The sequence below is a fragment of the Taurulus bubalis genome (assembly GCF_910589615.1).
Source record: "Taurulus bubalis genome assembly, chromosome: 9".
Classification (NCBI taxonomy): Eukaryota; Metazoa; Chordata; class Actinopteri; order Perciformes; family Cottidae; genus Taurulus; species Taurulus bubalis.
In genome coordinates, this window is record NC_136597.1 from 4,540,432 (window position 1) to 4,565,313 (window position 24,882).

At 42.4% G+C, this 24,882-nt stretch overlaps 1 protein-coding gene across 1 annotated transcript in view; it reads right to left on the reverse strand.

Annotated features, from left to right (window-relative positions):
• Positions 1-24,794, reverse strand: part of LOC306741759 (uncharacterized protein) — a gene marked incomplete at both ends in the record, with an annotated part of 62,788 nt that extends 37,994 nt beyond the window's left edge. Inside the window, 10 exons of the mRNA XM_079224076.1 lie at positions 9,142-9,248; positions 15,106-15,223; positions 15,530-15,644; positions 18,685-18,754; positions 19,814-19,937; positions 20,910-21,035; positions 21,312-21,504; positions 23,417-23,524; positions 23,642-23,729; positions 24,646-24,794. Coding sequence (XP_079080202.1) covers positions 9,142-9,248; positions 15,106-15,223; positions 15,530-15,644; positions 18,685-18,754; positions 19,814-19,937; positions 20,910-21,035; positions 21,312-21,504; positions 23,417-23,524; positions 23,642-23,729; positions 24,646-24,794 — 1,198 coding nt within the window. The remainder of the gene's footprint in view (positions 1-9,141; positions 9,249-15,105; positions 15,224-15,529; positions 15,645-18,684; positions 18,755-19,813; positions 19,938-20,909; positions 21,036-21,311; positions 21,505-23,416; positions 23,525-23,641; positions 23,730-24,645) is intronic.
• Between the last annotated feature and the right edge of the window lie 88 nt (positions 24,795-24,882).

Genomic DNA, 24,882 nt, shown 5'->3' on the forward strand with positions numbered 1-24,882 from the left:
AAACGCCACATGTTTAGTATTCACTTGTGTCATGTTACGGCTAAACACAGCTAAATGCAGCTAAGCTCCAGTCATCATCGGGACTCCGACTCGTCTTTGTGTTTTCGATCTTTTTATTTGGCTTTAAATCTCCGTCATTCTTTCTAGCTAATCCTCACTTTGCGTGACCAAATGTCACTCCCCTTTTCACACAAGTAGTCACAATATGCCAATTTTTTCTTCATCACGTTTGCTTTCATAGGTTTTCTTTTGTATTTATACAGTATTTTTGCCTTGTTTGGCTAGAAGACGACAACCCCAATTTAAGTGCATGCAAATTATGATAACCTCGAAAAACCTCAAACATATGTTTTTTTTGTTTTTTTTAAACAAGAAGTTAAGATAATTAAGAGAATCTATGAATTATGAAAACAGCACCTCCCCCGCTGGAGTTTGAGAGCAGAGTTCTACACAAACTTGGCTGCTTTATTTACATGCACCATGAACACAACACATTTACCCACCCACCCTCTCTCTTCTCCTCTCTCTCACTCACACACAGAGAGTGAGCAGGCAGGAAAGCCTTCAGGGTCCAGCCCTGGAGGGAAAGTGTTACGGGGCTCGCTACTGTGGGATCTGCTTCAAACGCCGATTTTCTTTTCTTTTCCCTCCAACTAGATTAGTTCTTCTCTTCTTAGCCGCTCTCATCTCCTCTCCTACCTGCGGCTCCTGATCCCACCATCAAACACATTTATACACAAGTAATTAATTCTCCCCTCCGCTAATTTTATCTAATTAACGAGCGTATGCAAAACAAGCCCAAATCGCTAACCGTCTGTCGTGTGCTAATTGAATGAGGGGGAGATGAGGACGTGCAAACCGCCGTTCTCTTGCTCTTACCGAAGGAATTTGCCCGTCGAAAAGTCCCTATTTATTCCTCCTTGACAACTCCCGATTCACACGGACACAGATCCAGGGACACAGACGTGTGTGTGTGTTTCTCCCATAATCAGGACTGTGTAGTTATACAACTATAAGGCTGCTACCCTTATGCAAACATCCAAATTCTTAACTCAACTAACGTTCCGACCTCCTTTTTCCCCCACATCGGCGATTAATTAAACAAATAGAAACACAGCTGGCGACGAGTACTTTTCGAGCAGGGCTCCTCGGTGCGAACGGGGACTTCGGTCCATTAACCCTTTGGGGGCGGGGCCCGCGTCGACGCGGCCGGGCAGGAGTTTAAGTTTTTAATAAAAATTCTATCATCACAATAATACGTCACAGAGATATGGTTTAAAATCTGGCGGATATGGTTTCCACTTCCGCGTCTGAGCATCTAAACATGGACGTGTCTTACGACTTGTGCAAAGCTTCAATGTGAGTCAGAAGATGCCAAGCAAAGAGTCCTGAGCAAATATATTGGAGTGGACAGACGGCGCAGCTCCAGTGCCTGAAGGATCCGCTAACAAGGAGCTACCCGGAGCTAACGGGCCAGATAGCTGGCTACAGCGTTTCTGTGAGACTGAACGGTGAGAAATCAATTGTTGCCCCTATCACCGTTAACTTTCTTACAGTGAACTTAGTACGACTAGTCGTGTTGGACCTCCATTATGTGTTTGTAAGACCGTAACTAACATGTGTTTGATGACGATAGCTTAGCGTTAGCGCGTCACTACCCGTTTTGGATGTCTCTTCCGTGTCTACGACGGAATGGTGCATACTCAACTGTTGCACCGATCACCGTTAACTTTCTTACAGTGAACTTAGTACGACCAGTAGTGTTGGATCTCCGTTCATCGTTACTACAGTAGTGTTTATGTCACGTTAGATGCTGCTAACTAGGGATGGGTATCGTTCGTTTGGGTTTTTTCCGATATCGGTGCTAAACCGATACTTTTAAAACGATACCGGTGCCTAAAAGGTGCCTGAACCGATACTTTTTTATTGCCAAGGCAATTTTTTTTTCTTCAAATTGAACAATATTATGAACTGTTTAAAGTATACTAGAGAATAAATAAGTACATATAAAACACTTGACTTCAAACTACAGCTTCAAACCTTTTAACTTCAAACTATAAAAATATATATTGAAAAAAAGAACAGTCAGGTGGCCTGATAGGACCGTGTGCAACAGAACTCGGAGACTGTTGGATTCTACAAACTGCTGCTTTACTGGACTACACGTCATCATTAATATCAACCGGGAGAGATTTGTTCCAGCAAGCCGAGGACGGACGTTCAAAAGCTCGTGCTCGTGTCTCCAGCGATCTCTGTGTGCGCGCGCTGTGTGTGTGTGTGAGCGCTAGAAGCCCCGCCCCCTCCAGCCCCGCTCTGCATGCAAGCAGACAGAGAGCAGAGCAGCGAGTGTGCTCTGATCCGCGCTATTTTAATAATCGTTTTTAACGTGCGGGTACCGCGCTACCTTTTAGTATCTATATACCGTGCAACTTTACAGAGTAGTGTAAAAAAAAAAGGATTTAAATCGGCTCAGGCACCGGAAGGAAGCACCGAAATCTGCGTTGCTTTTCGGTCCGGTAGGTACCGGACGTGTTGGAACCGGTTCTCGGTACCCAACCCTACTGCTAACACGGCGCGAGCTAACGAGAGCTAACGAGAACTAACGAGAGCTAACGAGAGCTAACGGAGATAGTTGACTACAGCTATGAACGGTGGGTAATCAACTGTTGTCTCTATCACCGTTAAATTTATTTCAGCAAGTATATGCAAGTGACTTTAAAAAGAGACATTTAAAAATGATGTAAAATCAAGAAAATGACCCCAGACCGTTAATGGTTTCAGTCCTATTTCAAGCAAAAATACAGCATTTTGTTGTTGTATCCGATAGTACTGGATATTTTGGACTGTCAACAAAACTTGCGATTTGCAGAGGTCAGTGTGTCTGAGACACTGTAACAGGCAACAACTGTAACATTATGATACTGTTTTTTTTTGCATTTTATAGAGTAAATCATGTAGAGAAAATAATCTAAGTTATTAGTTGGAATCCTAGATGCTAGGATGCTTATTACAGATTAATATTAATTGTACTGCACAAGGTGTACTGGCATTGATCGGATCAAAATTGATTTATATACACTGTGTAAAGGCTTGTGGCTTCACATTTGACCTACTCTCCTGTTAAAACATACATATGCTTTAACAGTGACCTTCTGATGGAGTCTTGAGACTGTGGATGCCGACATGGTTCTGTTTGAAGAACGCGGTGTTCCCTTGTTATCATATGACCATGCCGATGCAAGCGAATCTGAAGACGTCATGAGAGCTTCTGTGATTGTGTCATTAATGTATTTAAGAGGTAACTCTTTGCTCATTCATTGAGCAGTCCAGGATACACAATTGACATATCATGTTGTAATTCTGACTCTGCACCTCTTTGCAAAGATTAAATGTCCTGATCAATGATTTTACCACCAGGTGTCGAGTCAATTTTTCTATCAAAACTGAACTCATTTTCCATGATGTCAACATTGGGTTCGACATTTGAAATCAAAACAACACGGCACACGAGTTGCTACTGATTAGTCAACGCGAGCAGCCAGACAAGCCTCCGGGACATTGGCCCCCTTCCTGCAACCTGCTCGTCAACTTGAAGTTGAACAAAAGAACTTGCGCAGCAAGCAATATCTAGGTCACTGTTGGGTGGATAGCACATAAACAAGCTTAACTTATGACTCCTTTATGTCCCGTAGGAGTTTGATGGAGAAGCTAGTGAGGATGTGGATTTGCCATCAGAGACCTATACACAACGAGCACTGTGACCCTCCGGTTCTGCAGGAAGCCTGGTCAAGTAATTCCACCTTGTACGGAGAGAGACAGAGGACCCTTATACGTGATGGAAAGAGATCTGTGAAAAGGCTCCCTAGTGCTTCAGTATGGAGCAAATGATGCTAATAAAGTCCCCACTAACAAGAGAAGTGTCTAATGAGGGCTGCAGGTTAGCCTAGGGCTGATCAAGCAGGTGGCATTCCACTTCAACCATAAAAAGAAGTAGGGGTGGGGATTAGGACAACACTTTATAAAGAGCAAAGCTTACTAGAAAGCAGGTCCAACTGAGGGGTCATAGGTAGGCTAAGTGCCCACAGCTAAGAAGCCTTATCCAGGTTAGCGAGGTGACATTCTTGTGGGACTAATGGATGAAGGCCAGACCCAACAATGACCTCAGACCACAAGACCACAATAAAGATGGTCCAGATATTTTCTACCATTTCGACGTACGTGCAAAATACATTTCTACCACGGGTCACATCATTTATCACACACAAAAATGATTTGTCTGCAGATACTACTACATGTATAGGGAAAACAAGCCGTTATGCAAATGCAGATCCATGCTACGTGACATGAGCCGCATCAAGGTGACTTCCACTGTCCGATCAATCGGTCAGCTCTATTTAAACAAGTCAAGGTCGGCTGAACCATTAGATTCATCCAATGTCAGAGTCACATCGCAGAATGACAGAGTGTCTTTGTGAAGCATCCGTTTCGTTCCATCTATGTATCTAAAGTCTCAGAAGTAAGGGTTCCAAAGGGGTTCTTCCTGAAGGGCCGAGGTTCTACCCAGAACCATTTGCTTATTCTCTGAAGAACCCTTTTCAACTAAAGAACCCTTTTCTGAAGAATGGGAATTTAAGGGTTTTTTGAAGGCTAAAGTTCCATTAAGAAACCTTTACATAAAATAAAAAGGTTCTTTGTAAGACTACGGTCTCCATTAGGGACAGTGTATCAAAAGAACTATATTTTGGAAGAAAGAGTTCTTCAAGGATTGCTGGAAGCATGGGTGTTACACGATTCTAGTTCTAGTAAACACCTCTGTTCTTAAACACGTACAATTTAAAGATGAAGTGATTTATATTAGGTCATGTTACTCTGGTTGTAACTAGAAATGTTGGACAGGGTGTTGTGTATTTTTTTTTCTCGGCGCCGTCTTGCACACTTTACTTTGATGTTGAGGCCGTCTGTTAGGATGCTCTGACAAGCCTGGCTAGGGCCAGGAGCTGTATAACCTCAGCTGAACACCCTGTTTTTGTCTCAGTCACCTGTGACCTGAATGTTTGTGTGCGTCGCTGACCCCTTTGCTCCAACCCTTAGGGAGCCAACAGTAGTGTTACACCGAGCACAACTTTTGTAGGTCGTAAACTCCACGGCATGACCCTTGGAACACCCTTCTTCATCATCTCACTTGTAATCTGTTTGTTTGTGTGTGTGGCCACTCCAGCTGTGAACCTTGGCCGATCCCTTTTGACCTGACCTTGCTTGTTCCAACATGAACTATCAACTCCATTTTCACTTCTTTTTTTCTGTTTATCCACGTTGTGCAACGAACGTACATAAAAAAAATTGTCTAACTGGCTGCAGGAGGCAGCTTAGGGCCAATGAGTAAAATGTGTGCTGAGTCACTGTGCTAAGAACTCGAGCAGCAGGCGGACAGGAAGAAAATAACGTAGGTATCAGGGGAGCCTGCTGAGGAGAAAGGGACACAGGCATCTGCCACTACACCAGAGGAGTCAAGGTGGAGAGGGATGGGGGGAGGAGGAGAGAATGAAGGGAAGCAATGGAGGGAAGAAGAGGAGCGAAAGGATGCAAAGTGTAAAGGACGTGGGAGTGAGGAAGGACAGACAAGGCGAGGAGAGAAAGGGTGGGGGGGACGTTAGGAATTCAATAGGAAAGTAACCTACAGAAGGACACGTCTACCTGCTCTCGGAGCTTCTTGGACTGCTGACTCATTATAACCTGAAGTCACTTCCGCTTTGTCCTTTAGCGCTGACTCAGCCTGCAGTTGGACAGGGCCCAGGGGGAACCTACCACCACGACGGAAACGCTCTTCAACAATATCATTCACAACTCCTACTCTTACGAGGGCAAGGAAGCACATGCAAACTACCTTTGTAGTCACTTGTACCACCGTGATAGCTTCATGTAAAAAATAAATAAAAATGAAGATAAAATAATATATATAGTCAGTTGTGTGCTCTGCGCCTCATATACAAGTATGGATCAACGTGGCAGCAGTGGTTTGAGAAGACTTTATGGACATTCTAACATGTTCCTTTGCTTTGACCGTGGGTCAGACATCCATTATAGAGTGGCTGCTGTGAATTCAAGCGGACCACAGCTGTCATCCCAAGTGAAGGCGCAAACAAACAAGCATTTTGGAGGAGAGTTCAAAACCTACAGAAGCTGAGTTTAAGATTTCAAACATCAGGGACTTTGATAGATCTGAGCACATGACCTATTCCCTTGATATCTGTGGTTATATTAGGAAGTTATGGGCAATGTCGTAAAACAATGAGCGGGACTGATTTATGAAGTGAAATTGAAGCACTTATTTTTCCTGTCAATGCGATGAAGTACCTGGATCGGTCGGGCATCTGACTGGATTAGCCAAGGAGACATTCCTGAGTGGCTATCTCATCTATTAGTCATTCCTCAATAAGCTTTTTCACAGCAGATATTTTATTGATTTGCCATAGGCCAAATAGGAAAAGCACAGGTGTTGCCACCAACAACAACAATGGCGCTGCTGTTCTATTAAAAGGAGCACTCAAAATAAAGCATTGCCCTCTGATCATCATTCCTACCAGGGAGAGTTTTTTTTAAGTATCACAATCGATGCAGCAGAAATACTTGTGCGTTTTTTAAATTGGTTTTCAAAACCGGGTGCCTACATTACACATAATGCAGCTTGACTGGCAAAAGTTTAGTGAGAGATTTGGGGTGCGTTATGCTAGTAGAGGCAAATTTTGCTTCAAGCCGCGAGCCTCGAGCGGTACGATTACTTCTTCCTCACTCTATACCCCAAATATGTTAATTTTTCAAGGTTGTAGTCTTCAGACCCAAACCACTAAGATAAGATAAGCCCACAATAGCCCTATTATTTATTTATATATATATATATATATATATATATATATATATATATATATATATATATATATATATATATATATATATATATATATATATATATATATATATAATATTTATTTATATTTTTAGTGTTTTGACTAGTGGCATCACTCAGGACAACTTATCAAATGTCCATACAGTTCTCTCAGAAGGCATGGAAGGCTTTATACAGCGTTTTTGTAGATCAATAGTACTCCCCACGACCTGTAAACAGACTTTGATGTGTAGAATCGATGGAGTTCCCCTTTCAGTGTCCCAGTAATGCCAGGCCCCTGAAGCTGAAGCATCGACATGGAATTTGGCATTCGTTCGTTTTAATATTGCACACCTGTGCTTTTCCACTGTGACGTGTAAAAATGCCTCTACTGAAAGAGATCTATTGAAAACGTCTTCTGTATATGTGTATTTCAATGATAGAAGTTGTATCCATACTGCTCTCCAACAAAGCAAGTTCGACATCTAAATACATGTCATTTTGTGCGCAAGTTCTTTGATAAAAAAAAGTTAAGTACATTTCATTAAAATTATGGAATTCTTTTTTTCTTTATATATTGTTATTGTTTTTACTATTTCTGTTTTACCATGTAAAGTGCCGATGAGTACCTGTTAAAGCGGCATATGAAATGAATGTATTATTACTAGCAACACCTTTGGAACCAGCCGCCTGAGAGTGTCTCTGAATGCCACAGAACGAGAGATGCTGATTTCTCACAGCGAACAGCGCTCCCGCTAACTTGTGTTTGGTTTTAGCAGCAGAGGTCCTGCACTGTCGATGGGATGTGTGGAACACACGGCGTAGGATTTGTAACAACAGTTACACGATGAGTGAAAGTGAGTGAGAGAGAGACAGGAAGAGAGAGAAAGAGAGAGAGAGACACAGAGAGAGAAAACACAGGATCTTGTCGGAGAGGCAGGCGGCGAATGAATCAGCTTGTTTCCCCCCGCTGCCTTGAGGGCGAGACAGTCTGACAGGCCAGCAAATAAGGATGACTCATCCTGACTCAAACACACCCAACCCCCCCCACACACACACACAAAAACGGGGTTGACGGATTACTCCGACTGTAAAACATGCTTTCGTGGCTTCCAATTGCCCTGAAAGGAAACCTTGCATTCACCTCTTAGATCTTCTTCTCCTTTCGCAAATATTCTCTCTCAAATGATTTGACACACGCACACACTTTTCTTGCCCCTCTTCGTCTTGCCTTCCCAGCTGCACTGACAAACACAGCCCCGCAGCCACCAACCTGTGACTCATCCTCATTGTTGCCCTTTCCGAGTCTGTCGAGTTGCATGCACGGACACAAGATTTTGTGCACATTTGCAGCCATGCGCGAGCACACACACACACACACACACACACACACACACACACGCGCACACACACACACACACACACACACACACACACACACACACACACACACACACACACACACACACACACACACACACACACACACACACACACACACACACACAGCATTCCGATCTTTTGTGTGTGAAGATGAGACTACAGTGGTGAGGGGTTTCCAGATCTTGAGGAGCTGATACTTGACGACCTTGAAAAGAAGCGTCTTTGATCATTCAAAGTACACACACACACACACACACACACACACACACACACACACACACACACACACACACACACACTTTGGCAGCAAGGCAGGCTGAAGTTGAGATCGTCAACTGATGTCACATTTGTTTAGTTTTTTTTTTAAAAAGGTCCATCTATATTGTTGTTGAGCCAGGATAAAACAAGACTCAACATGTCTGAACAGAATCAGAAAACTATTCCCCACTTTGAGTTAATTGATGGCTCGTTAAGAGGACCTCCTCTCGCCAAAAGCATCAGCGTTAAAATGTCCAGTTCCTTCAAACATCTTCCTCTTTAGCTTCCACCGCGAATAGCGTCGAACTCTGTGAGAAACACGGTCGTCCTTTTGTTACGGCGGCTCTCTCAGGAACAAGACGGGAACACCTTCCACCAATCAGCGTGCACGTTGACATTGCGGCCGGAGAACAAAAACTGTGTGTGCGTGTAACAGGATCAGCGTGTGTGCCGAGGGTTAAGTGAATGAGGTAGCGGAGTTTGAGCAACTGTGCGCCGAGTGGTCCCCAGTGTCCCTTAACATTGCTAGCTTCTCCTTGAGAACACCTGCTTTGTGAGTGTAACGTGTGTATGTGTGTGTGTGTGTGTGTGTGTGTATGTATATACATATATGGTACCTGGTCCATGGTGGCTCTCGTCCAACACCAGACTGTTCATACATTTGAGCTCCCAGTCCTGCACCTCAGTCTTCCACAAGGCAGGGATTAAGACGGCATACTGGGCTCTGCGGGAGGAAGTCAAATTATATTTCCCCCCCAAAAAAAACAAGACAGAGTTATAACCTCCTTTGACCCTGCTTCTGTATTAATCAAAGTGTGGACATCCAGGTGCACATAATACAACATTCATGGGGGGGGCCGCAGAGCTACGGAGAGAGAGGAGACAGAGGAGGTGATGGAGAAGTGGCACGTAATCCAGACGGATCACACGGTTGAGCGATTCGTCCCAGTATATGAGGATGAATGGTGGGAGACAGCAATAGATGGAGCGCTTGGGAATGAATGAAAATCAAGCGATCGTGGGAGAGGAGGGATGAATGATGGGGACGAGTTTCCTGTCAGCTCAATTTTTTTTAAGTGATCCCGGCGTGCGTTTCACAGAAGATGGTGACAGTAAACAATTTTGTAAGTAGATGCAGGCAATAGTTAGGCAACTCTAGACGTTGTCCCACTTCTCCAATTCTTTTTTTGCACAATGCTGTATATACAGTGGCTCGGACATGAAGCACACATGCTTTACTCCTTAAAAAGGTGCTGAATTTGAAATTCAGAGCAAATTTAGTGCCTCAACACGGCAACAGCTTGCAGCTAAAAAGGTGTTTACGGTGCAAACATCATGCAAAAAGAAGTCTGGTTGTATAGAAAATGAGAAAATGACTCTACTTCGCACTTGATTTATTCTCTCAGTAAACATTGTAAACATGAGTTTATGTCTCAATCTCTAGTTTCAAGTCTTCTTCATTACAGCATGATGTTCTTTTAGTAAATGATGCTCCATTTAGAGTCAAATAGACCAGCGGTCCCCAACCACCGGTCCGTGGTCCGGTACCGGTCCGTGGGTCCCTTGCCGCAGAGAAAGAATGAAAGAAAGAAATGTTGCAAAAGAAAATAAATAAATCTGAAAGATGTTTTATTTAAAAAAATGACCAGATACATCTGTCTGTGTGTCTAAATCTCTTGATACATGTCAAGAGGTCACGTGATACGTAACCCCAAAAATGAAAATGTAATTTATCATTTTATAATTTAGTTTCAACTCCCGGTGTTCTGGATTAAAATCAAGGCAGAATATCCTGAGATCGCCAAAAAGCTCTGAAAACCTGATTCCATTTCAAACATCCTGTCTTTGTGAAGTAGGTTTAAGCTACGGAGTAGACTGGACTAAAGGTTGAAGTTACGGAGTAGACTGGACTAAAGGGTTAAGTTACGGAGTAGACTGGACTAAAGGGTTAAGTTACGGAGTAGACTGGACTAAAGGGTTAAGTTACGGAGTAGACTGGACTAAAGGGTTAAGTTACGGAGTAGACTGGACTAAAGGGTTAAGTTACGGAGTAGACTGGACTAAAGGTTGAAGTTACGGAGTAGACTGGACTAAAGGGTTAAGTTACGGAGTAGACTGGACTAAAGGGTTAAGTTACGGAGTAGACGGGACATACAGAACACACGTTGGGTGTCTCATCACCCAGAGCCGGCTCGTTGCAGAGAAACAAGTTCAGGGCTCCCACTAATTCGGCATAATGGTGAGTTGTATTTGTATGCACTTTATTATTATCTTTATGCCGGTAGTATCGTTTTATTAGGTCATATTTATCGGCCACACAGTGAAGGCTGGTCCGTGAAAATATTGTCTTACACGAAACCGGTCCGTGGTGGAAAAAAGATTACCGAAATACCACTGAAATAGACCATAAAGCAGGGCATGCTTCAGGGCGGGCTTACTGTGATTGACAGGCCGCTTCTGCTACCAGAAACGTATACGGCGTCTCAACGTGACTCCTCCGCATTCCAATTATGGTAACTTCCGTTCATTGGTTGCAAAAAAGCCAAGATGGCGACGGCCAAAACGCCAAACTCAATGGTTCAAAACGACAGTCAACCAGCCAATGGGTGATGTCACAATGACTACGTCCACTTAGACTGTGTTCAACAGTCTTAATTACTCTCACTGCCACAGTGTAAAGGAAAGCAAAATACTTTAAAGTCAAGGCTTCAACATAAAGGCTAATATTGAGATATTATTCCGTATGCCATTTATAGAAGCAAACTGTGTGTCTGGTCATCATGGTATGTTTTTTTGTTTACTACATCCCTGATTCATTTCCAGTCAGGTTAGAAGTTGCTTAACAGAAGTGTAGCTTAACATAACAGCGAGACCAATATTAGTTACGCCAAAAATATTTTCACACTGTTTAATATGTATCGGGGTCAAACAAAAAATCTCAAGGATCCGTATTAAGATCTTATGTTTTGATCAGCTGACGTATTGTTAACAGATGTTTTTCAAACAGTTAACATGGGAGACAGACAATCGGTGTCTGTAAATATTGACATGCCTGAATTATTTTTGAATGTCTGCATATATAAAAACGTACCGTGTGCGTCTTTAAGGTAACGAATGTGCTTTTTAAATAGAGGTAGGTCCACATTACAAGATGTTTAAAAACAGAGAAGGTTCAAATTGACCATTTCAAACCAATTTTCTGGATCAGGTCGCAGAGGGAAAGACATGGACTTAAAAAAAAATCTAAAATGTGTGTTGTGTCACAGTGTCAAAAGAAGAAAGACCACAAGCAAGAGTGACCCGCGGAGTGTTCCTCGGTCTACATGCATTTGAGAATGTTTGAAAGAGAAGGGGGGGGGGGGGGGGAGAACTAAAGCAGAGACTTGTCAGTGTGAAGTAAACAAATGATGTGTGGACCCCTCTAGCTGAACGAGGGTGTCAATGTATCAATGAGGACGAATGAAAGGAGGCATATAGGAGGAAGGGGGCGCAGAAGAGTAAATGAGAAAGCAGGGAGGGAGGAGGGACAGAGCCTGGGGGAGGTTTATGGGAATGGACTGCTGCAAAGGAGGAGGAGGGGGGGGGTGAACAAAAGAGAAAGAGCGATGACTGGTGGAGGGCACTGAGGAAAAAAAACTGTGTGTATAGGGAGTGAGGAGGATGAGGGGAACAGGGCTGGGCTAAGGAGATATGGACACTGACGGGGAGACAATGAAACATGGGCAGGGAAAGAGAGGAAGTAGGTGCTACAGTGGATGTTGTATGATTCAAAATGTTATACTATGCCATAATATTAAATATTAAATCCAGTTTTCATTCAGTATTTTTCAAGGTGTATTATCACAATTTTAAACAGCCATTAAACAACAACAATATCTGGCAAACAATTGAGAACCTACTGTAGATGTATATTCATTTTAAAAGTATTAATAGCTAGGTGCAGAATTATGAGTAATGGGTCAACAAAGTGATTGCAATTAATTCTGAGGGGGACATGAATGTGTGCGACACATTTTAATTTGAGTCCGTTCGATAGTTGTCAAGACATATCGCTCAAAAAACAATTAATCCTCTGGGCACTTTGGGTTCCCACAACAAATATAACGGGAAGCCATCCAATGGTTGTTGAGATATTTCCGTCTGCACCACAGACTGTACGTGGTTCGTGCACTCCGGTTCTGAAGCTTCGAATTCTGCATTTTGCATGTCGCAATCGTGGAATTTTTTCAACCAGTGAAAAAGTGACCCTATTTGGAGATCTATCACTGAATAAAGGTGGTGAAAATTGGCACAATCAGCAAGAAAAACAGACTAAATCCATCCACTGAGTGAGAAGCTGCTCTTTGACTGGTGACGTGCGGGTGGCCATTGTTGCAACCTGTGACGGCTGACTGACAGCCCTTCGCGCACGTGCACACACACACACACACACACACACACACACACACACACACACACACGAGATGGATGAGCCCCCCTCCACCAACCATTAATCAGAACGGGCTATATGGGTGGATGACATCTATTTAAACTATTCACAGAGACTAAAAGAGCGGAGATCCTTGAAGGGAAATTTAGAGAGGTTGAAGATCTCGCCCTCCTTCATTTCTATCCCTCTCCCTTTCTTTCTACCTCCCCTTCTCTCTGACCCAGTATTCATCTCCCTTCCCCTCACTCCTTCAACAGTATCTTCCCAGCGTAAGGGGATCCTGCCTTTGGGAGACGGTCCGACCACTTAGTGTTGATGTCTGACCGGGCCTTCGTAAGGAGGCCAAGCGGGCAACAAGGACTCCTCAAAGCGGCGCGGTGGCAGGCTGCCCACCGAGCGGCAGAACAGAATGGGGCTGTCAGCGCTGCCCTTGGTGCATGCATACACATAAACAGAGAAAGGGTCTCGCACATTGGATCCCCCCCCAGCCTCGAGAGCATCGGTTACCTTGGTAACCAGCCCGCACTGTTTACCAGTTACAAAAGCAGGCAATAAAATGTTGCAAATAAAGCATTAAAAGAAAATCAAATGGTCAGTTTAACAGTCGTTTAGCTGTTCCCCGCGATAATCCTCAAGATTTGCCCTTCATAATCCACTTTGCAAGTCATTGGTGCGTACCTAGCACGCACGTATACCCCCTCGTCTGGCTCATGATAAAGTGCTTTATCACTGCCTGTGACACAGCTACGTTTATGGAAACAACTTGGCTGCACAGTCGCAATGTATCGACTGCACACATCTCTGTCCAAGGTAAACAGACTCAGGTCCAAACGGTTGAAACCTTTTCAACAATGTGATTCCAGAGCAGTGTGAATAGTTGAAGGGCGCTTATCTATGAAAACAAATATGATAAACTGGATAACTGTGCACCAGTCCGTCACACACTGGCTGTATACACAAACCCAGTGACCCCTGCTGAGTTGCCATAACTACAGCTCCATGTCAACAAAACACGTCCGCCAGCATGTGACGTTTTTTTGTATTCAACGTGGCGAGGGACGGACAGAGGGGTCCCGCTGAAAGCAGCGTGGGCTGCCATTGCCAACTAATTTAGCATAAAGGATGTTTAATCCAAAACATGTAACAAAGACAACCACAGCAAAAAAACAATGATGCTCTACTTTTTCCCGGAATGCTTGGTGTCAAAATATGTCCTGCCCTGACAAGCGGATTGATATTCATGAGCCGCCTGTGGTTCTCCATTTAGGGCCGAGTCGAAAAACGGAGCTCCCAGCTCTGAGAACTGTGCTGCACATTGTTAGGAGGGACATATTCATGAGCCTGGTCTGGGACATTATAATATGACAACACATCAGGGGCTTGAGGGTCCTATATGGGAAATATAGGCCTCTTAATAAATAAATATCCACAGAGATTTGTGGATGAAAATGGTTTCCTCTAACTTTGTTAATGTCATCTATAGTGGTTATTTGCAGAAAAACACAATTCAAAAGGATAAGGAATTAAATGATTGTATTTTTCTTTGAATAATTGCTGTGATTAAAAATTAAAAAAAGTTGGTGGGCATTAGTGGTTATAATGCTGTGAAAACATCTCCCTCAAACAACTAGATTTATTCCAGTTTCTCTGCAAAAACAAAATTTCACAAGATCACATTGTGACAACGTTGTAATTTCACTTTGCTCAATGCCAATTTTTACCGTTTTGGAGCTTGTAACCGAGTGGAACGTCAGTTCATTAGCTGTTAGCTCCTCTAGAAGCAGCACTGTGCTACGGAGAACCCCGTGCTGTCGGCAGAGGAGCCGGTCACCGAGTATTCTGAGCAGCATGCAGAGGAATGCACTACAATATAATAGGCCTACGTGTCTGATTGAGTTAGTTGTTCCAAATGTTGCTGTGCGGTTAGCTCCCTTATTTAGCCAAGCAGGACAAAGCTAGCCAACAGGCTGCTAACAGCTGGCAAGAGGAGAGCTACGACTTAAAGGGATTTGTTGTTCACAATGTAGCATTTTCATGCATCGGCGACTTGAGAGTAATAATACTGATCTCACGATCACTTATGTTTTTGTACATCTTAGTTTTTACATTTTTTCATGTTCATCAATAAAGCCGGTTCAGGCGCTTTACTTACACATCAACAGGCACTCTCAACAGCAGAGGTAACACCGCTCCCTCATCGCTCAGCTCCATCAGTCGAGGCTCCAGGAGCTCGACGATGGTCAGAGCAGTACGGAACACAGCCGACAGGCCTGGCGAGAAGAGAAGAGCGCAGGGTTTCCAAAAAACGATTGCTGGACATAAGCAATGCTTTGTTTAGTATTAAACAGATGCAAAAGATATTGAGAGGATGCAAATCAATTAATGATGTGAGGTATTGAATCGTTTCGCTGGCGCTGGACCAAACTGTATTATGCTCACATAATAATAAAAACACCTAAATACTATGTATTTAAACTATTGTATTGCCCCCTTCCCCACTAAATGAATGTTAGAAAATAATAAATCTACAATTTGCGTGTGTGTATGTATGTATGTATGTATGTATGTATGAATACCGTGCAGCATGATGAGATCCCAGACAGCCAGGACAGAGTCCCAGCAGGGCAGGGAAGTGAAGAGAGTGAGGAACCATGGCATCACATAGTGGACTGACGAGACTCCCACTGACTCCTGTGGGCACGGTTGGGGGCATAAATCAAAACATGTATCCAAGACTCGTTTAACTGCCAATTTCTGTCAAACATTCATCCAAGACGTATGCAATTAAGTTTGTGTTGAAACTTGAAAAAGTTTCAAACAACCTGAGAAGAGAATGTAGTCGCCAGGCCTACCCTTTAACACTTTTTTATTCCGTCAGCACTGTTGCCGTCGTTTGCCCTGTTAGCACTGTCAGCTGCTGGCCACCGGCTCAGCCTTCGCCATGTTGAGAGCCATGTGGAGGCCAGCCAACAACCATAGATATACTCCCCCTTAATGAATTTCTGAAATGGGGTTTCTAGACAAACTCTGGTGTGTTACGTTAACCGCTCATAATAGTGACACATGTCTCACGAAAGAAGATTAAAACAGTTGGGGCCCTTCGTGTCGGGCATAGAAAATGCACTGGGACCCTGTTTGCTCAGGTCCAAAGTCCAGAAATCTGTTTGTGGCTCGCTTGCCTTAACTCTACTGAACGGCTCTATTACAAAGGAAACGCTGACCACTGATCTGTAATAGGCTTTTTCTGTAGGGGGGGCAGCTATTGTGCTTACAATAAGCCTCTATGGTGTGTGTGTGTGTGTTTGAGTGTGTGTGGGCTCCTAAAGCGACGCTTTCCTCCCAGACCTGCCGAGTCGACGTGAAACACAACAGTCTCTTTAAAGACACAAATGGTAGCAGTGATCGGAGTGTGCCAATACAGATTGAAGATTCTGAACAGTCCAACTGCGACATGGCCAAGAAGAAGGCTCTCTATTTTCACAACTTAACAGGACGAAGGGCATAAACATGCCGACATGCTGGTGTTTAGCAAGTATAGTGTTTACTGTGGTCACCCCAGTTTAGCATGTTATCAAACCTTTGCACAAATTAAGTTTAGTTTAAGGAAAAGATCACTAAAGTTATTGAACTTCCTGTGGTGGACATGAATTTTGCTACCAAATTATATGGCAATGCATCCAGTAGTTTCTACTTTATTTATAAAAAATAAATAAAAAATAAATAAAAATGGTACTGAAAACTACAAATGTGAACAAAGCTCCCATGTGCTCCATCCAATAGCCGTCGAGATAATTCTTTCTAAATTAGTGGTGGACCTACCACATTTTCTGACGGTCCTTGAACACATCATGTGGGACGAATGTTTTCCTTAGGAAAAGATCAGTATCAAAACTTAAAATTGACATTATTTATTCTATATGTCACATACAAATTTCCACTAACCAGATCATGTAAAAAAAAAAATAATAATAATAAATACTGCACTCTGAGAAGCCACTAATGACTCAGCAGACGTCAAAAACTAGACTTTGACTGAACTGGCTGCTGAACACAGAGCTGAAGTTGTAAAAGTGTAAAAAGCTCATACAGCGCATACATACACACTTGTTAACATTTTTGTGTATATATATATATATATATATATATATATATATATATATATATATATATATATATATATATAGATTCCATTACATTATCAAAGGAATCCTGTTTTTTTTCTTTCTTTTTTATGATTTGATTTATAGTGTTATAAGTTTGCAATACTCCCCAAAGACGTGTTTGAGTTCTCTCTACTTCTCGCCATGATTGTACCGTTTCCACAGAGGTGCAGGACTTTTATATTACAGTGGCAGTCTAGGCCACAGAGAGAAAAACAACAGGAGCTTGCTGGGGGTTCAGAGGGTTCGCCTGCTCTGCCTCCCAATATCATCTGTGAGACTCTGTTCAAAACTAAAAATAGGCTTTTAAGATTGACAAAACATAAACTTCTGAGTGCTAAATAGCTTTGATTAGGCTTTAATAAAACAACGAGGAAAGGGAATACTTTTTCTCTCAGTTTTTTGTGAAAACACATTTCAATAGCTTATAATTTATCAAAATCAGTGTGACTTATCGAATTCTGAGGTCGAATAATAACGCCGGTAACACCACAGGTCAAACATGAAATATCAGAATAGGCCTCTTAAAGTTCTCATACCTCTTATAATGTATAGAGTTTATAGAACACACACACACACACACACACACACACACACACACACACACACACACACACACACACACACACACACACACACACACACACACACACTCCTCTTAAAGAGCAGCTGGATTAACACTTAATGACTGGATTTATGTTTGTGTTATCGCTCACGGAGTCATTCACGCACTAAAACACGGCAAAAGTGTAAACCCACCAGCATCTAACAGCACAGTTCACTGACCTCTAAAAAAAGAAAGAAAAAAGAACAACCTACATACTGTATAACTTCCCAGGAGAGGTCCGGAAATAGAAATTAAATAAATATATACACAGAGTCTCGCAAGTACAAAAATAATAACTTTTATGCTCAGGATGACCCCATGAAGTTTTTTGTGCCACTGATGCAAGTCCTCTAACATTTAGGAAGTCCTGATCTGATACTTCCATCTGCCTCGATAGCACAATTGAATAACTCTGCATTGCATAAAAACATCTTTTATCCATAAGATTACATTTCTGTCCACGTGCAGCTGCACAAAAAGCTGTTGCACGTCTGCTGTGAGGTTCACCAAATGCGTTCAGTAAATGGATAAATAACAGAAGGGACGGAGAGAGGAAACTACACAGCCGTAGGCTTGTGCCTCCCCTCTGTGCAGCCGGTAAGACTGCTGAACAAGACAAGCCTAGAGCCTAATACAGTGAATGGCAGAAGAGGCCCAGTTGCTGATGGATACATTACAGTGGCCTCTGCCTCGCAGATGAACTACTCATCACTTGGCCATATCTGGCCTGAAACACACAAACACCCACACACACACACTTTCAAGAGATTTCTTGTCATTGTGGGTTTGTTTGTTTTTTACCCCAGGGAGCTATTTCCCCTCTCAGTCAACTGAAGCATTTCCAGTACAAACAGAAGCACCCTACTTTTACCCGCAGCTTGCAGTGTCTGCTCATGATGAATATGTGATCATAGTCATTGTGACATCTTACAGAGCAACAAAGGGAAAATTCTAAAGCACTCACCATGTGCTGAGAGAGCTGTGGCTTCCTGTGTTTTAGGAACTGGTCGAACACTTTCACCTGATGCTGGACCCTGATTAGACCAAAGATAACAGATTAGTTTAGTAGCACCAATTCCAAAAGGAAACGGCAATCAAATTTGGGAATCGCATAACAATTTAGTTACAGTGACCAATTTCAGCACATCCAATATTCAGACGCAATTGCAGAAAGTTAATATTTTGGGAATTTCAAACGTATATATCACTGGCATGGCATGATGCCAGACATAAATGGCAGCGTCAAAGTGTTCTTTGTAGAGTCCTAAAAACTGGAAATGAATCAGACTTTTTGCACCTCAGATTCCCTAGTCTCATAATCAACGTGTTTATGGTTCAATGCCTGAAATGAGGTCTAGAGCTTTAATTGTAACTGCTTTGGTCGCCTAAAAATGCAGTGATCAGCGTTCGGTTGTACTTAGCTCCATCCTCTTCTGGTTGCAAAAAAAAAAAAAAAAAAAAAGAAGATGGCTGCAGCCAAAATGCCAAACGATTAAAGCTAGGGTTGCTATTGTTCTTCACAAGCTGCTAGCTTGACAGCTGTGAGTGCTAACAAAAGTCATGTATGTTGCTTAAGTTCATATTGACAACTTTTGGAACTAGTGCTGTTGGCTACTTGCATAAGAAAAGAGTTGCCAACACTGTACGGGGTTCATCGGTTGGATAAACTTTATAAATCTACCGTAGTTGTAGTCGTTTGTCAACATTACCAACACTAGCGGAACAGTGTAACAAATCCATGCTTGAGTCCAGATGCATTTAATGCTGTTTATAAAACAAAAAGGCTGAAAATATTGGAGCCTAGCTCACCCTTTTTGCCTGAAAACTCCCGAACAAGTAAACGCTTACCGTAACAAAACTCAACTATTTAAATCTGCTTTTAACCTATGATGCATAGTAATGTCAACTTATTGTCTTTTTTTCTGTTATAATGACTAGCTATAATGAATAGCTTTGTTTTTATAGTTATTGCTTTGACTGTTTCTGTGTTTTCCATGTGTCTTTGAGTACCCATACAAAATAAATGTTTTATCATTAAATAATTAATTTAAAAGTGTATTTTCATCTGTTACACACTTTAAGCCCATTCTTACTTGGCGAGGCTGAGGTCAAACAGTTCGGTGAGATATTTGGGTTTATCCAGTAAGGCGGTCAGAGCCCAAAACGCCTCCTCCTCTCCCAGCTGCATCAGCAGCACCGCAGCTAAGTAGGACATCCCTGTGTGTGACACACACGCACACGCAGTTCGTTAGCAGCAGCAGCAGCAGCAGCAGCAGCAGCGAGGCTGAGCAGAAGCATAACTTCAGTAGGCTCACTGTAGCTGACTAAGCATATCTGGCCTCATCAGAACTAGCGCAGCTTTCCTCTGAAACACAGAAAGCAGCATGCAGAGCAGGACATACTGTGACGCAGAGAGGCATCGCTGGAAAGTGGAAACCAGAAACGGGATAAAAATATCAAGAAACAAAGAGGAGTTTCATTTTACTTTTCCACTGTGCTGTCACAATTAAAGCGCTATTTTCTAAGAAAAAAAAGTAAAGAAAGAGTGTGCATGCGTCAGTGCGTGCGTGTGTGATGTCAAATGTATTCAGGATGTCATGAGTTCCCCATGTGACAACTGTTCACTGTAGTTGACAGTAAAAAGTAATATTCCACGGTGCGCAAAGCTTCGTACACGTTATGAGTTCCAGTAACAACAAATAAATACAGTAGTTATTAATAATTTTGCTTCTCATGATAGTTTCAGAATTTTCACACAAATTTGAGTGATTTTATGAATCCAAATTGATCCAATAGTTTAAATAAGTTCAAACACATCTAGTCTAAATATATTATTATTGTAAATATATTATTAGTGTTGTATGTGTAATTAATAAATGTTAAACAAAGATGCATTTCATTTGACTTGAGACGATGACAGGTAACTCTATATTAACGGTACTCTGCTTCCACCAAGTGGTCACAGTATGTACTGCAGATACTTTCACTACATTACTGAAGAGGTGTGTGATAAAAAAAATAATGACTAGTAAGAGAACACAATTGTCAATAAAAATGTTCTCCTTATGTGCGTTTAGAACAGGGTCAACAAAGTGATTATAATCACGTAAATATTCTTAGAGGGACTTCATACAGTTTTAGGACAGTTCTCTTAGAATGTCACATGTGGGATGTAAAGGAATCCGTTACCTTGGCTGTATCCAACCTGCGGACTGTGTTTGCCATAAGCGATGAGGACCCTGAAGAGTTTAGCCTGGCCCTCGATGGCCTCTGGGCTGTCCCCCATCAGAGAGCGGTGGGTCGGAAAGGAACGTTCTGTGGAACAGGTAAAATACATATGACATGAGTCTACTTTTTCTATATTCTACGATGTCACATGATAATACTGAAAGTCAACTTTTACTCATTTCTACAACATTTTAAGCACATAAAAAATAGCCCAAAATATTCGGCCTTTAAAAAAAAAAAAAAATGAAGGTCATGTTTCCAAAGGAAACAACAGTAAACATGTTTATAATAAGAAAGAAGTAGGGGTAAAAATAAACATTGGACACACTAAGCCGACAACTTCATTCCCCTGTTTGAGCTCACGTAGGTCGAGGGCGATCTGTCTGAAGAGCGTGATGTCGTCTGCAGAGTATCTGGGCTCGGGGGAGCTTGTGGTCTGCCCATGGTTCAAACCCAGATGGTTTTGGGTGTCGCTCAGTGTGGCGATGGCCGACAGGATGCCGTACTCGCTGACTCCCAAGTCCACCAGGGGCCCTCGCACCTTGAGCAGACACTTCTGTTGGGAGGGAGAGCAAAACATTCTACTGTTACGAATCCATCAGTAACAGTTCTATGAATATATGACCGGGGCCCTGTATCAGAAAGCAGGTTTAACGATACAGAGCCCAACCCTAAACTCTGAGTTGACTAACCCGGAGATAGAACAGCTGATCAGAGTTTGTTCAATCAACCCAGAGTCTATTCACTCAGTTAGGCTCATGTGTGGTGAATGAAAAGAGCAATCGTCAACAGATTGCCGATTCCGCAATTCACTCTGGAAACATGTAAACAAAAGGCCTCCATTTTAAACCAGTGGAAGTAGAGATACTAAAGCATGCAAACTATAGATGGACTTTATGGAGCCTTATTTAGAGAGGGGAAAAGAGTCCATAAGTAAACACAACTAGGTTTTATTCTATACTGTCTATTAAGTAATTATTTATTGGACTTTTGGTTGAATATCTCCGGCTCAGGCTCTGGTCTACACTACATTTTAAATACATTATGTTCAGCTTTATTCTGACGGGTAAACAACACAGGGACCGGTAACTGAGAATGAAAAATACAGTTGAAAATGAAAAGAAAAAAATATATAGAGATCATTAGACATGATTGTAAGAAAAAAATATACTCACACAAAGGACATACAGAGGTATTATTTTAACCCAAGAGTATTGACTGTCACTTTTGAACATGAGTTAAACGGCAATAAAACCATGCGTAGTGATTACGGAAATGAAGCTCTCTGAAGCGCTGAGCCAAGACGGCGACATCTGCTTGCGAAACCCTTGTTGTTGCATTTGTAGGAACTGGATTTTGTCCCCCCAATATGTTCAGAATGAGAGAATAAAAGTCCAAAGGAATTGAATGAAGGTCTGGCCATAATCAACCCGGTCATACAATGAAATATAAAAACCTTGTGACCTTGTATTTCTCCCCATATCTGGTCTGGATCTACCCTGATCTGGGGTATCATTTATAAAACAATGCGTAGGATCTCCACTAAATGTTTAAAAGAAGGAAGGAGCTGTTACTGGTTTTATGTCAACACTTTGCTAATTACATGAATTTAACGTGCAGGCGATGAAGACTTGCCAGGTGAGGTGACTGGAGAAGGTGTGACATCACCTTGGTTACTCCTCTGCTCCAGAGAGCATCTGATAGCTGTTTACAGTTGGTCTGTGTACAGTATGCTGAATCTGTCACAATGGAATAAACCATAAATTAATCAATAACGTTAGAAGATAATTAGAAGATTATTGAAAACTAATGACGCTCTGTTCTGCTGTTCCTAGTTGACGTTATCTCACAGATGATGATAATCATTTCATCAGCTGCTCCACGACTGCCGGTGGTCTGGCTCTCTTTTCTGCAGACAGCGCTGATATAATATTAAGCAAAATCCGATTTTGAGGTTTGAGTAGGTTTATACCTGTTATTATTGAAATGTGCTTATAGTTGTGTCTCCCTAGTGCAAGCACAAATAACACTGCTGTTGACCGTGAATGATTAAGAGAATGTATAAGTGCAAAGTAACGTGTAATGCAAAGTGAAATTAGATGTGAGAGGCATCATTAAATCTGCAATGATGGCTCTCAGATTTGTTTGTTTTTATAGATCACAACCATTGCGTGGGAAGTGGCGTACACCTCTTTCAGGCCCTGTTGTGTGTGTACGCAACGATTATAAATAAGATCCCAGGTCGTATTCTACCCAGATCTGGTCTTATTTTACCGAGATCTGGTCTCATTCTACAGAGATAATTAGTTTTTGCTACTGCACCGACTTAATTCTGGAAAAGCAAAAGAAAGCGAGTAAAATTACAGCATGAGAGAAACGTAGAAAAGAAGCATTCGTTTTTCAAGTCAGTGTGCACCAATAAAACCCACGACGGCAACAAGACTTCCTCACCGGTGCTCGCCTCGTACCTGATAGCTAAAGGCGCTGCTTTCCCTCAGACTGTCGATGGCGAGGAGACACTTCCACACTCTGCCACGCAGGCTTGGAGGAACACCCATCCTGATGAATCGCTCGATCTGGAAAAAAAAACACGGAAAGGGTGCAAAGAAGAACAAGAGTTCCGATGAAACGACAGAACACACGGCTATGGTACTGCAAAATGAAGGTAGATTTATTTTTCACAGGAGTCTGACCTGGCTCCTGCAGATGAAGCTGGCTCCATTCCAGTAGCTGAGCAGCTCGCACAGCTCCTTCACCCTCACCGAGCTCAGCTGGGGGAAGCTGACGGCGACAACGCAACATTATGGTGAGCAGGGGCAGATCCAGTATTGATGAAGAGGATTTTAATTTGGCTTTCATCATCTGTATACATGACATCTATTGTACTTCTGTCCATCCGGGGAGAGGGATCCTCCTCAGTTGCTCTCCGTAAGGTTTCTTCCCTTTTCCTCCCTGTTAAAGGGTTTTTATGGGGGAGTTTTTCCTGTATCCAAGTGAGGTCCCGGGACAGAGGATGTTGTATGTGTACAGAGTGTAAAGTGAGTGTGATTTTGGGACTATATAAAACAAATTTAATTGAATCACGTGACGTGTGTGTGTGTGTGTGTAGAAGGGGTGCTTTGTGTTAAACAGCACAACACACAGCCTACAGTTCAAAGTTAGTTACTTCACGTTATCCACCTAACATAGACTGAGGACTCATTTCATATTACACCTCGTAGAGACAGATAAACACCAAATTAGTTTCCATTTTAATTGTCAAATAGATTACTATTTAATGTATTAGCCACTTAAGTTACGTTGTTTTTTAAACTGGAACAATAGAGTTGTGGACATAACGTTACTTTACTGTTGTACCCATATTGCTCCCACGTAGTTAATTTTCGCTGAGTAAGTTATGTCAAATATAGATACGTGGTATTGGAGACACACTTCAAACACCACGAGAGTTTGATTCAGAGATTTTCCGAACAAGCCAAATTAACGTCACGTGACGTCTTGTAACGTAAATACGTTCACGTCAACAACCGAACGAAACCGAACAAAATTAAACTTAAATCAATGCAAGCGTTTAACTCAACTGTCTTCGATAACTTTCGATATAAAAGCTAACTTAATTAACTAACAGCTAACTCAGTAGCTTGGCTGAACTAGATTCCAGCTAGTTAGCGTTAACGTCACCCTCCACGCGCCGCACCTGTAATCATGACTTCGGTGATGGAGTTTCTGGTCCTTCCGTTTGGTCAGCGCGAAGCCGAATTCATCGAAACGCGAGTTGTCACTGCGCCGCCTTGTCGCGGAGCTTCTCCTGCCGGCGTTAGTGCTGCTTCCGCTTCTCCTCCTCATGGCTTTGAAAGACATTTGTTTTGAACGCACTTTCGTCCCCCGACAAAGAAACAGCCTGTTTGAGTCGCCGTTGTCCTGTCAAAACTCA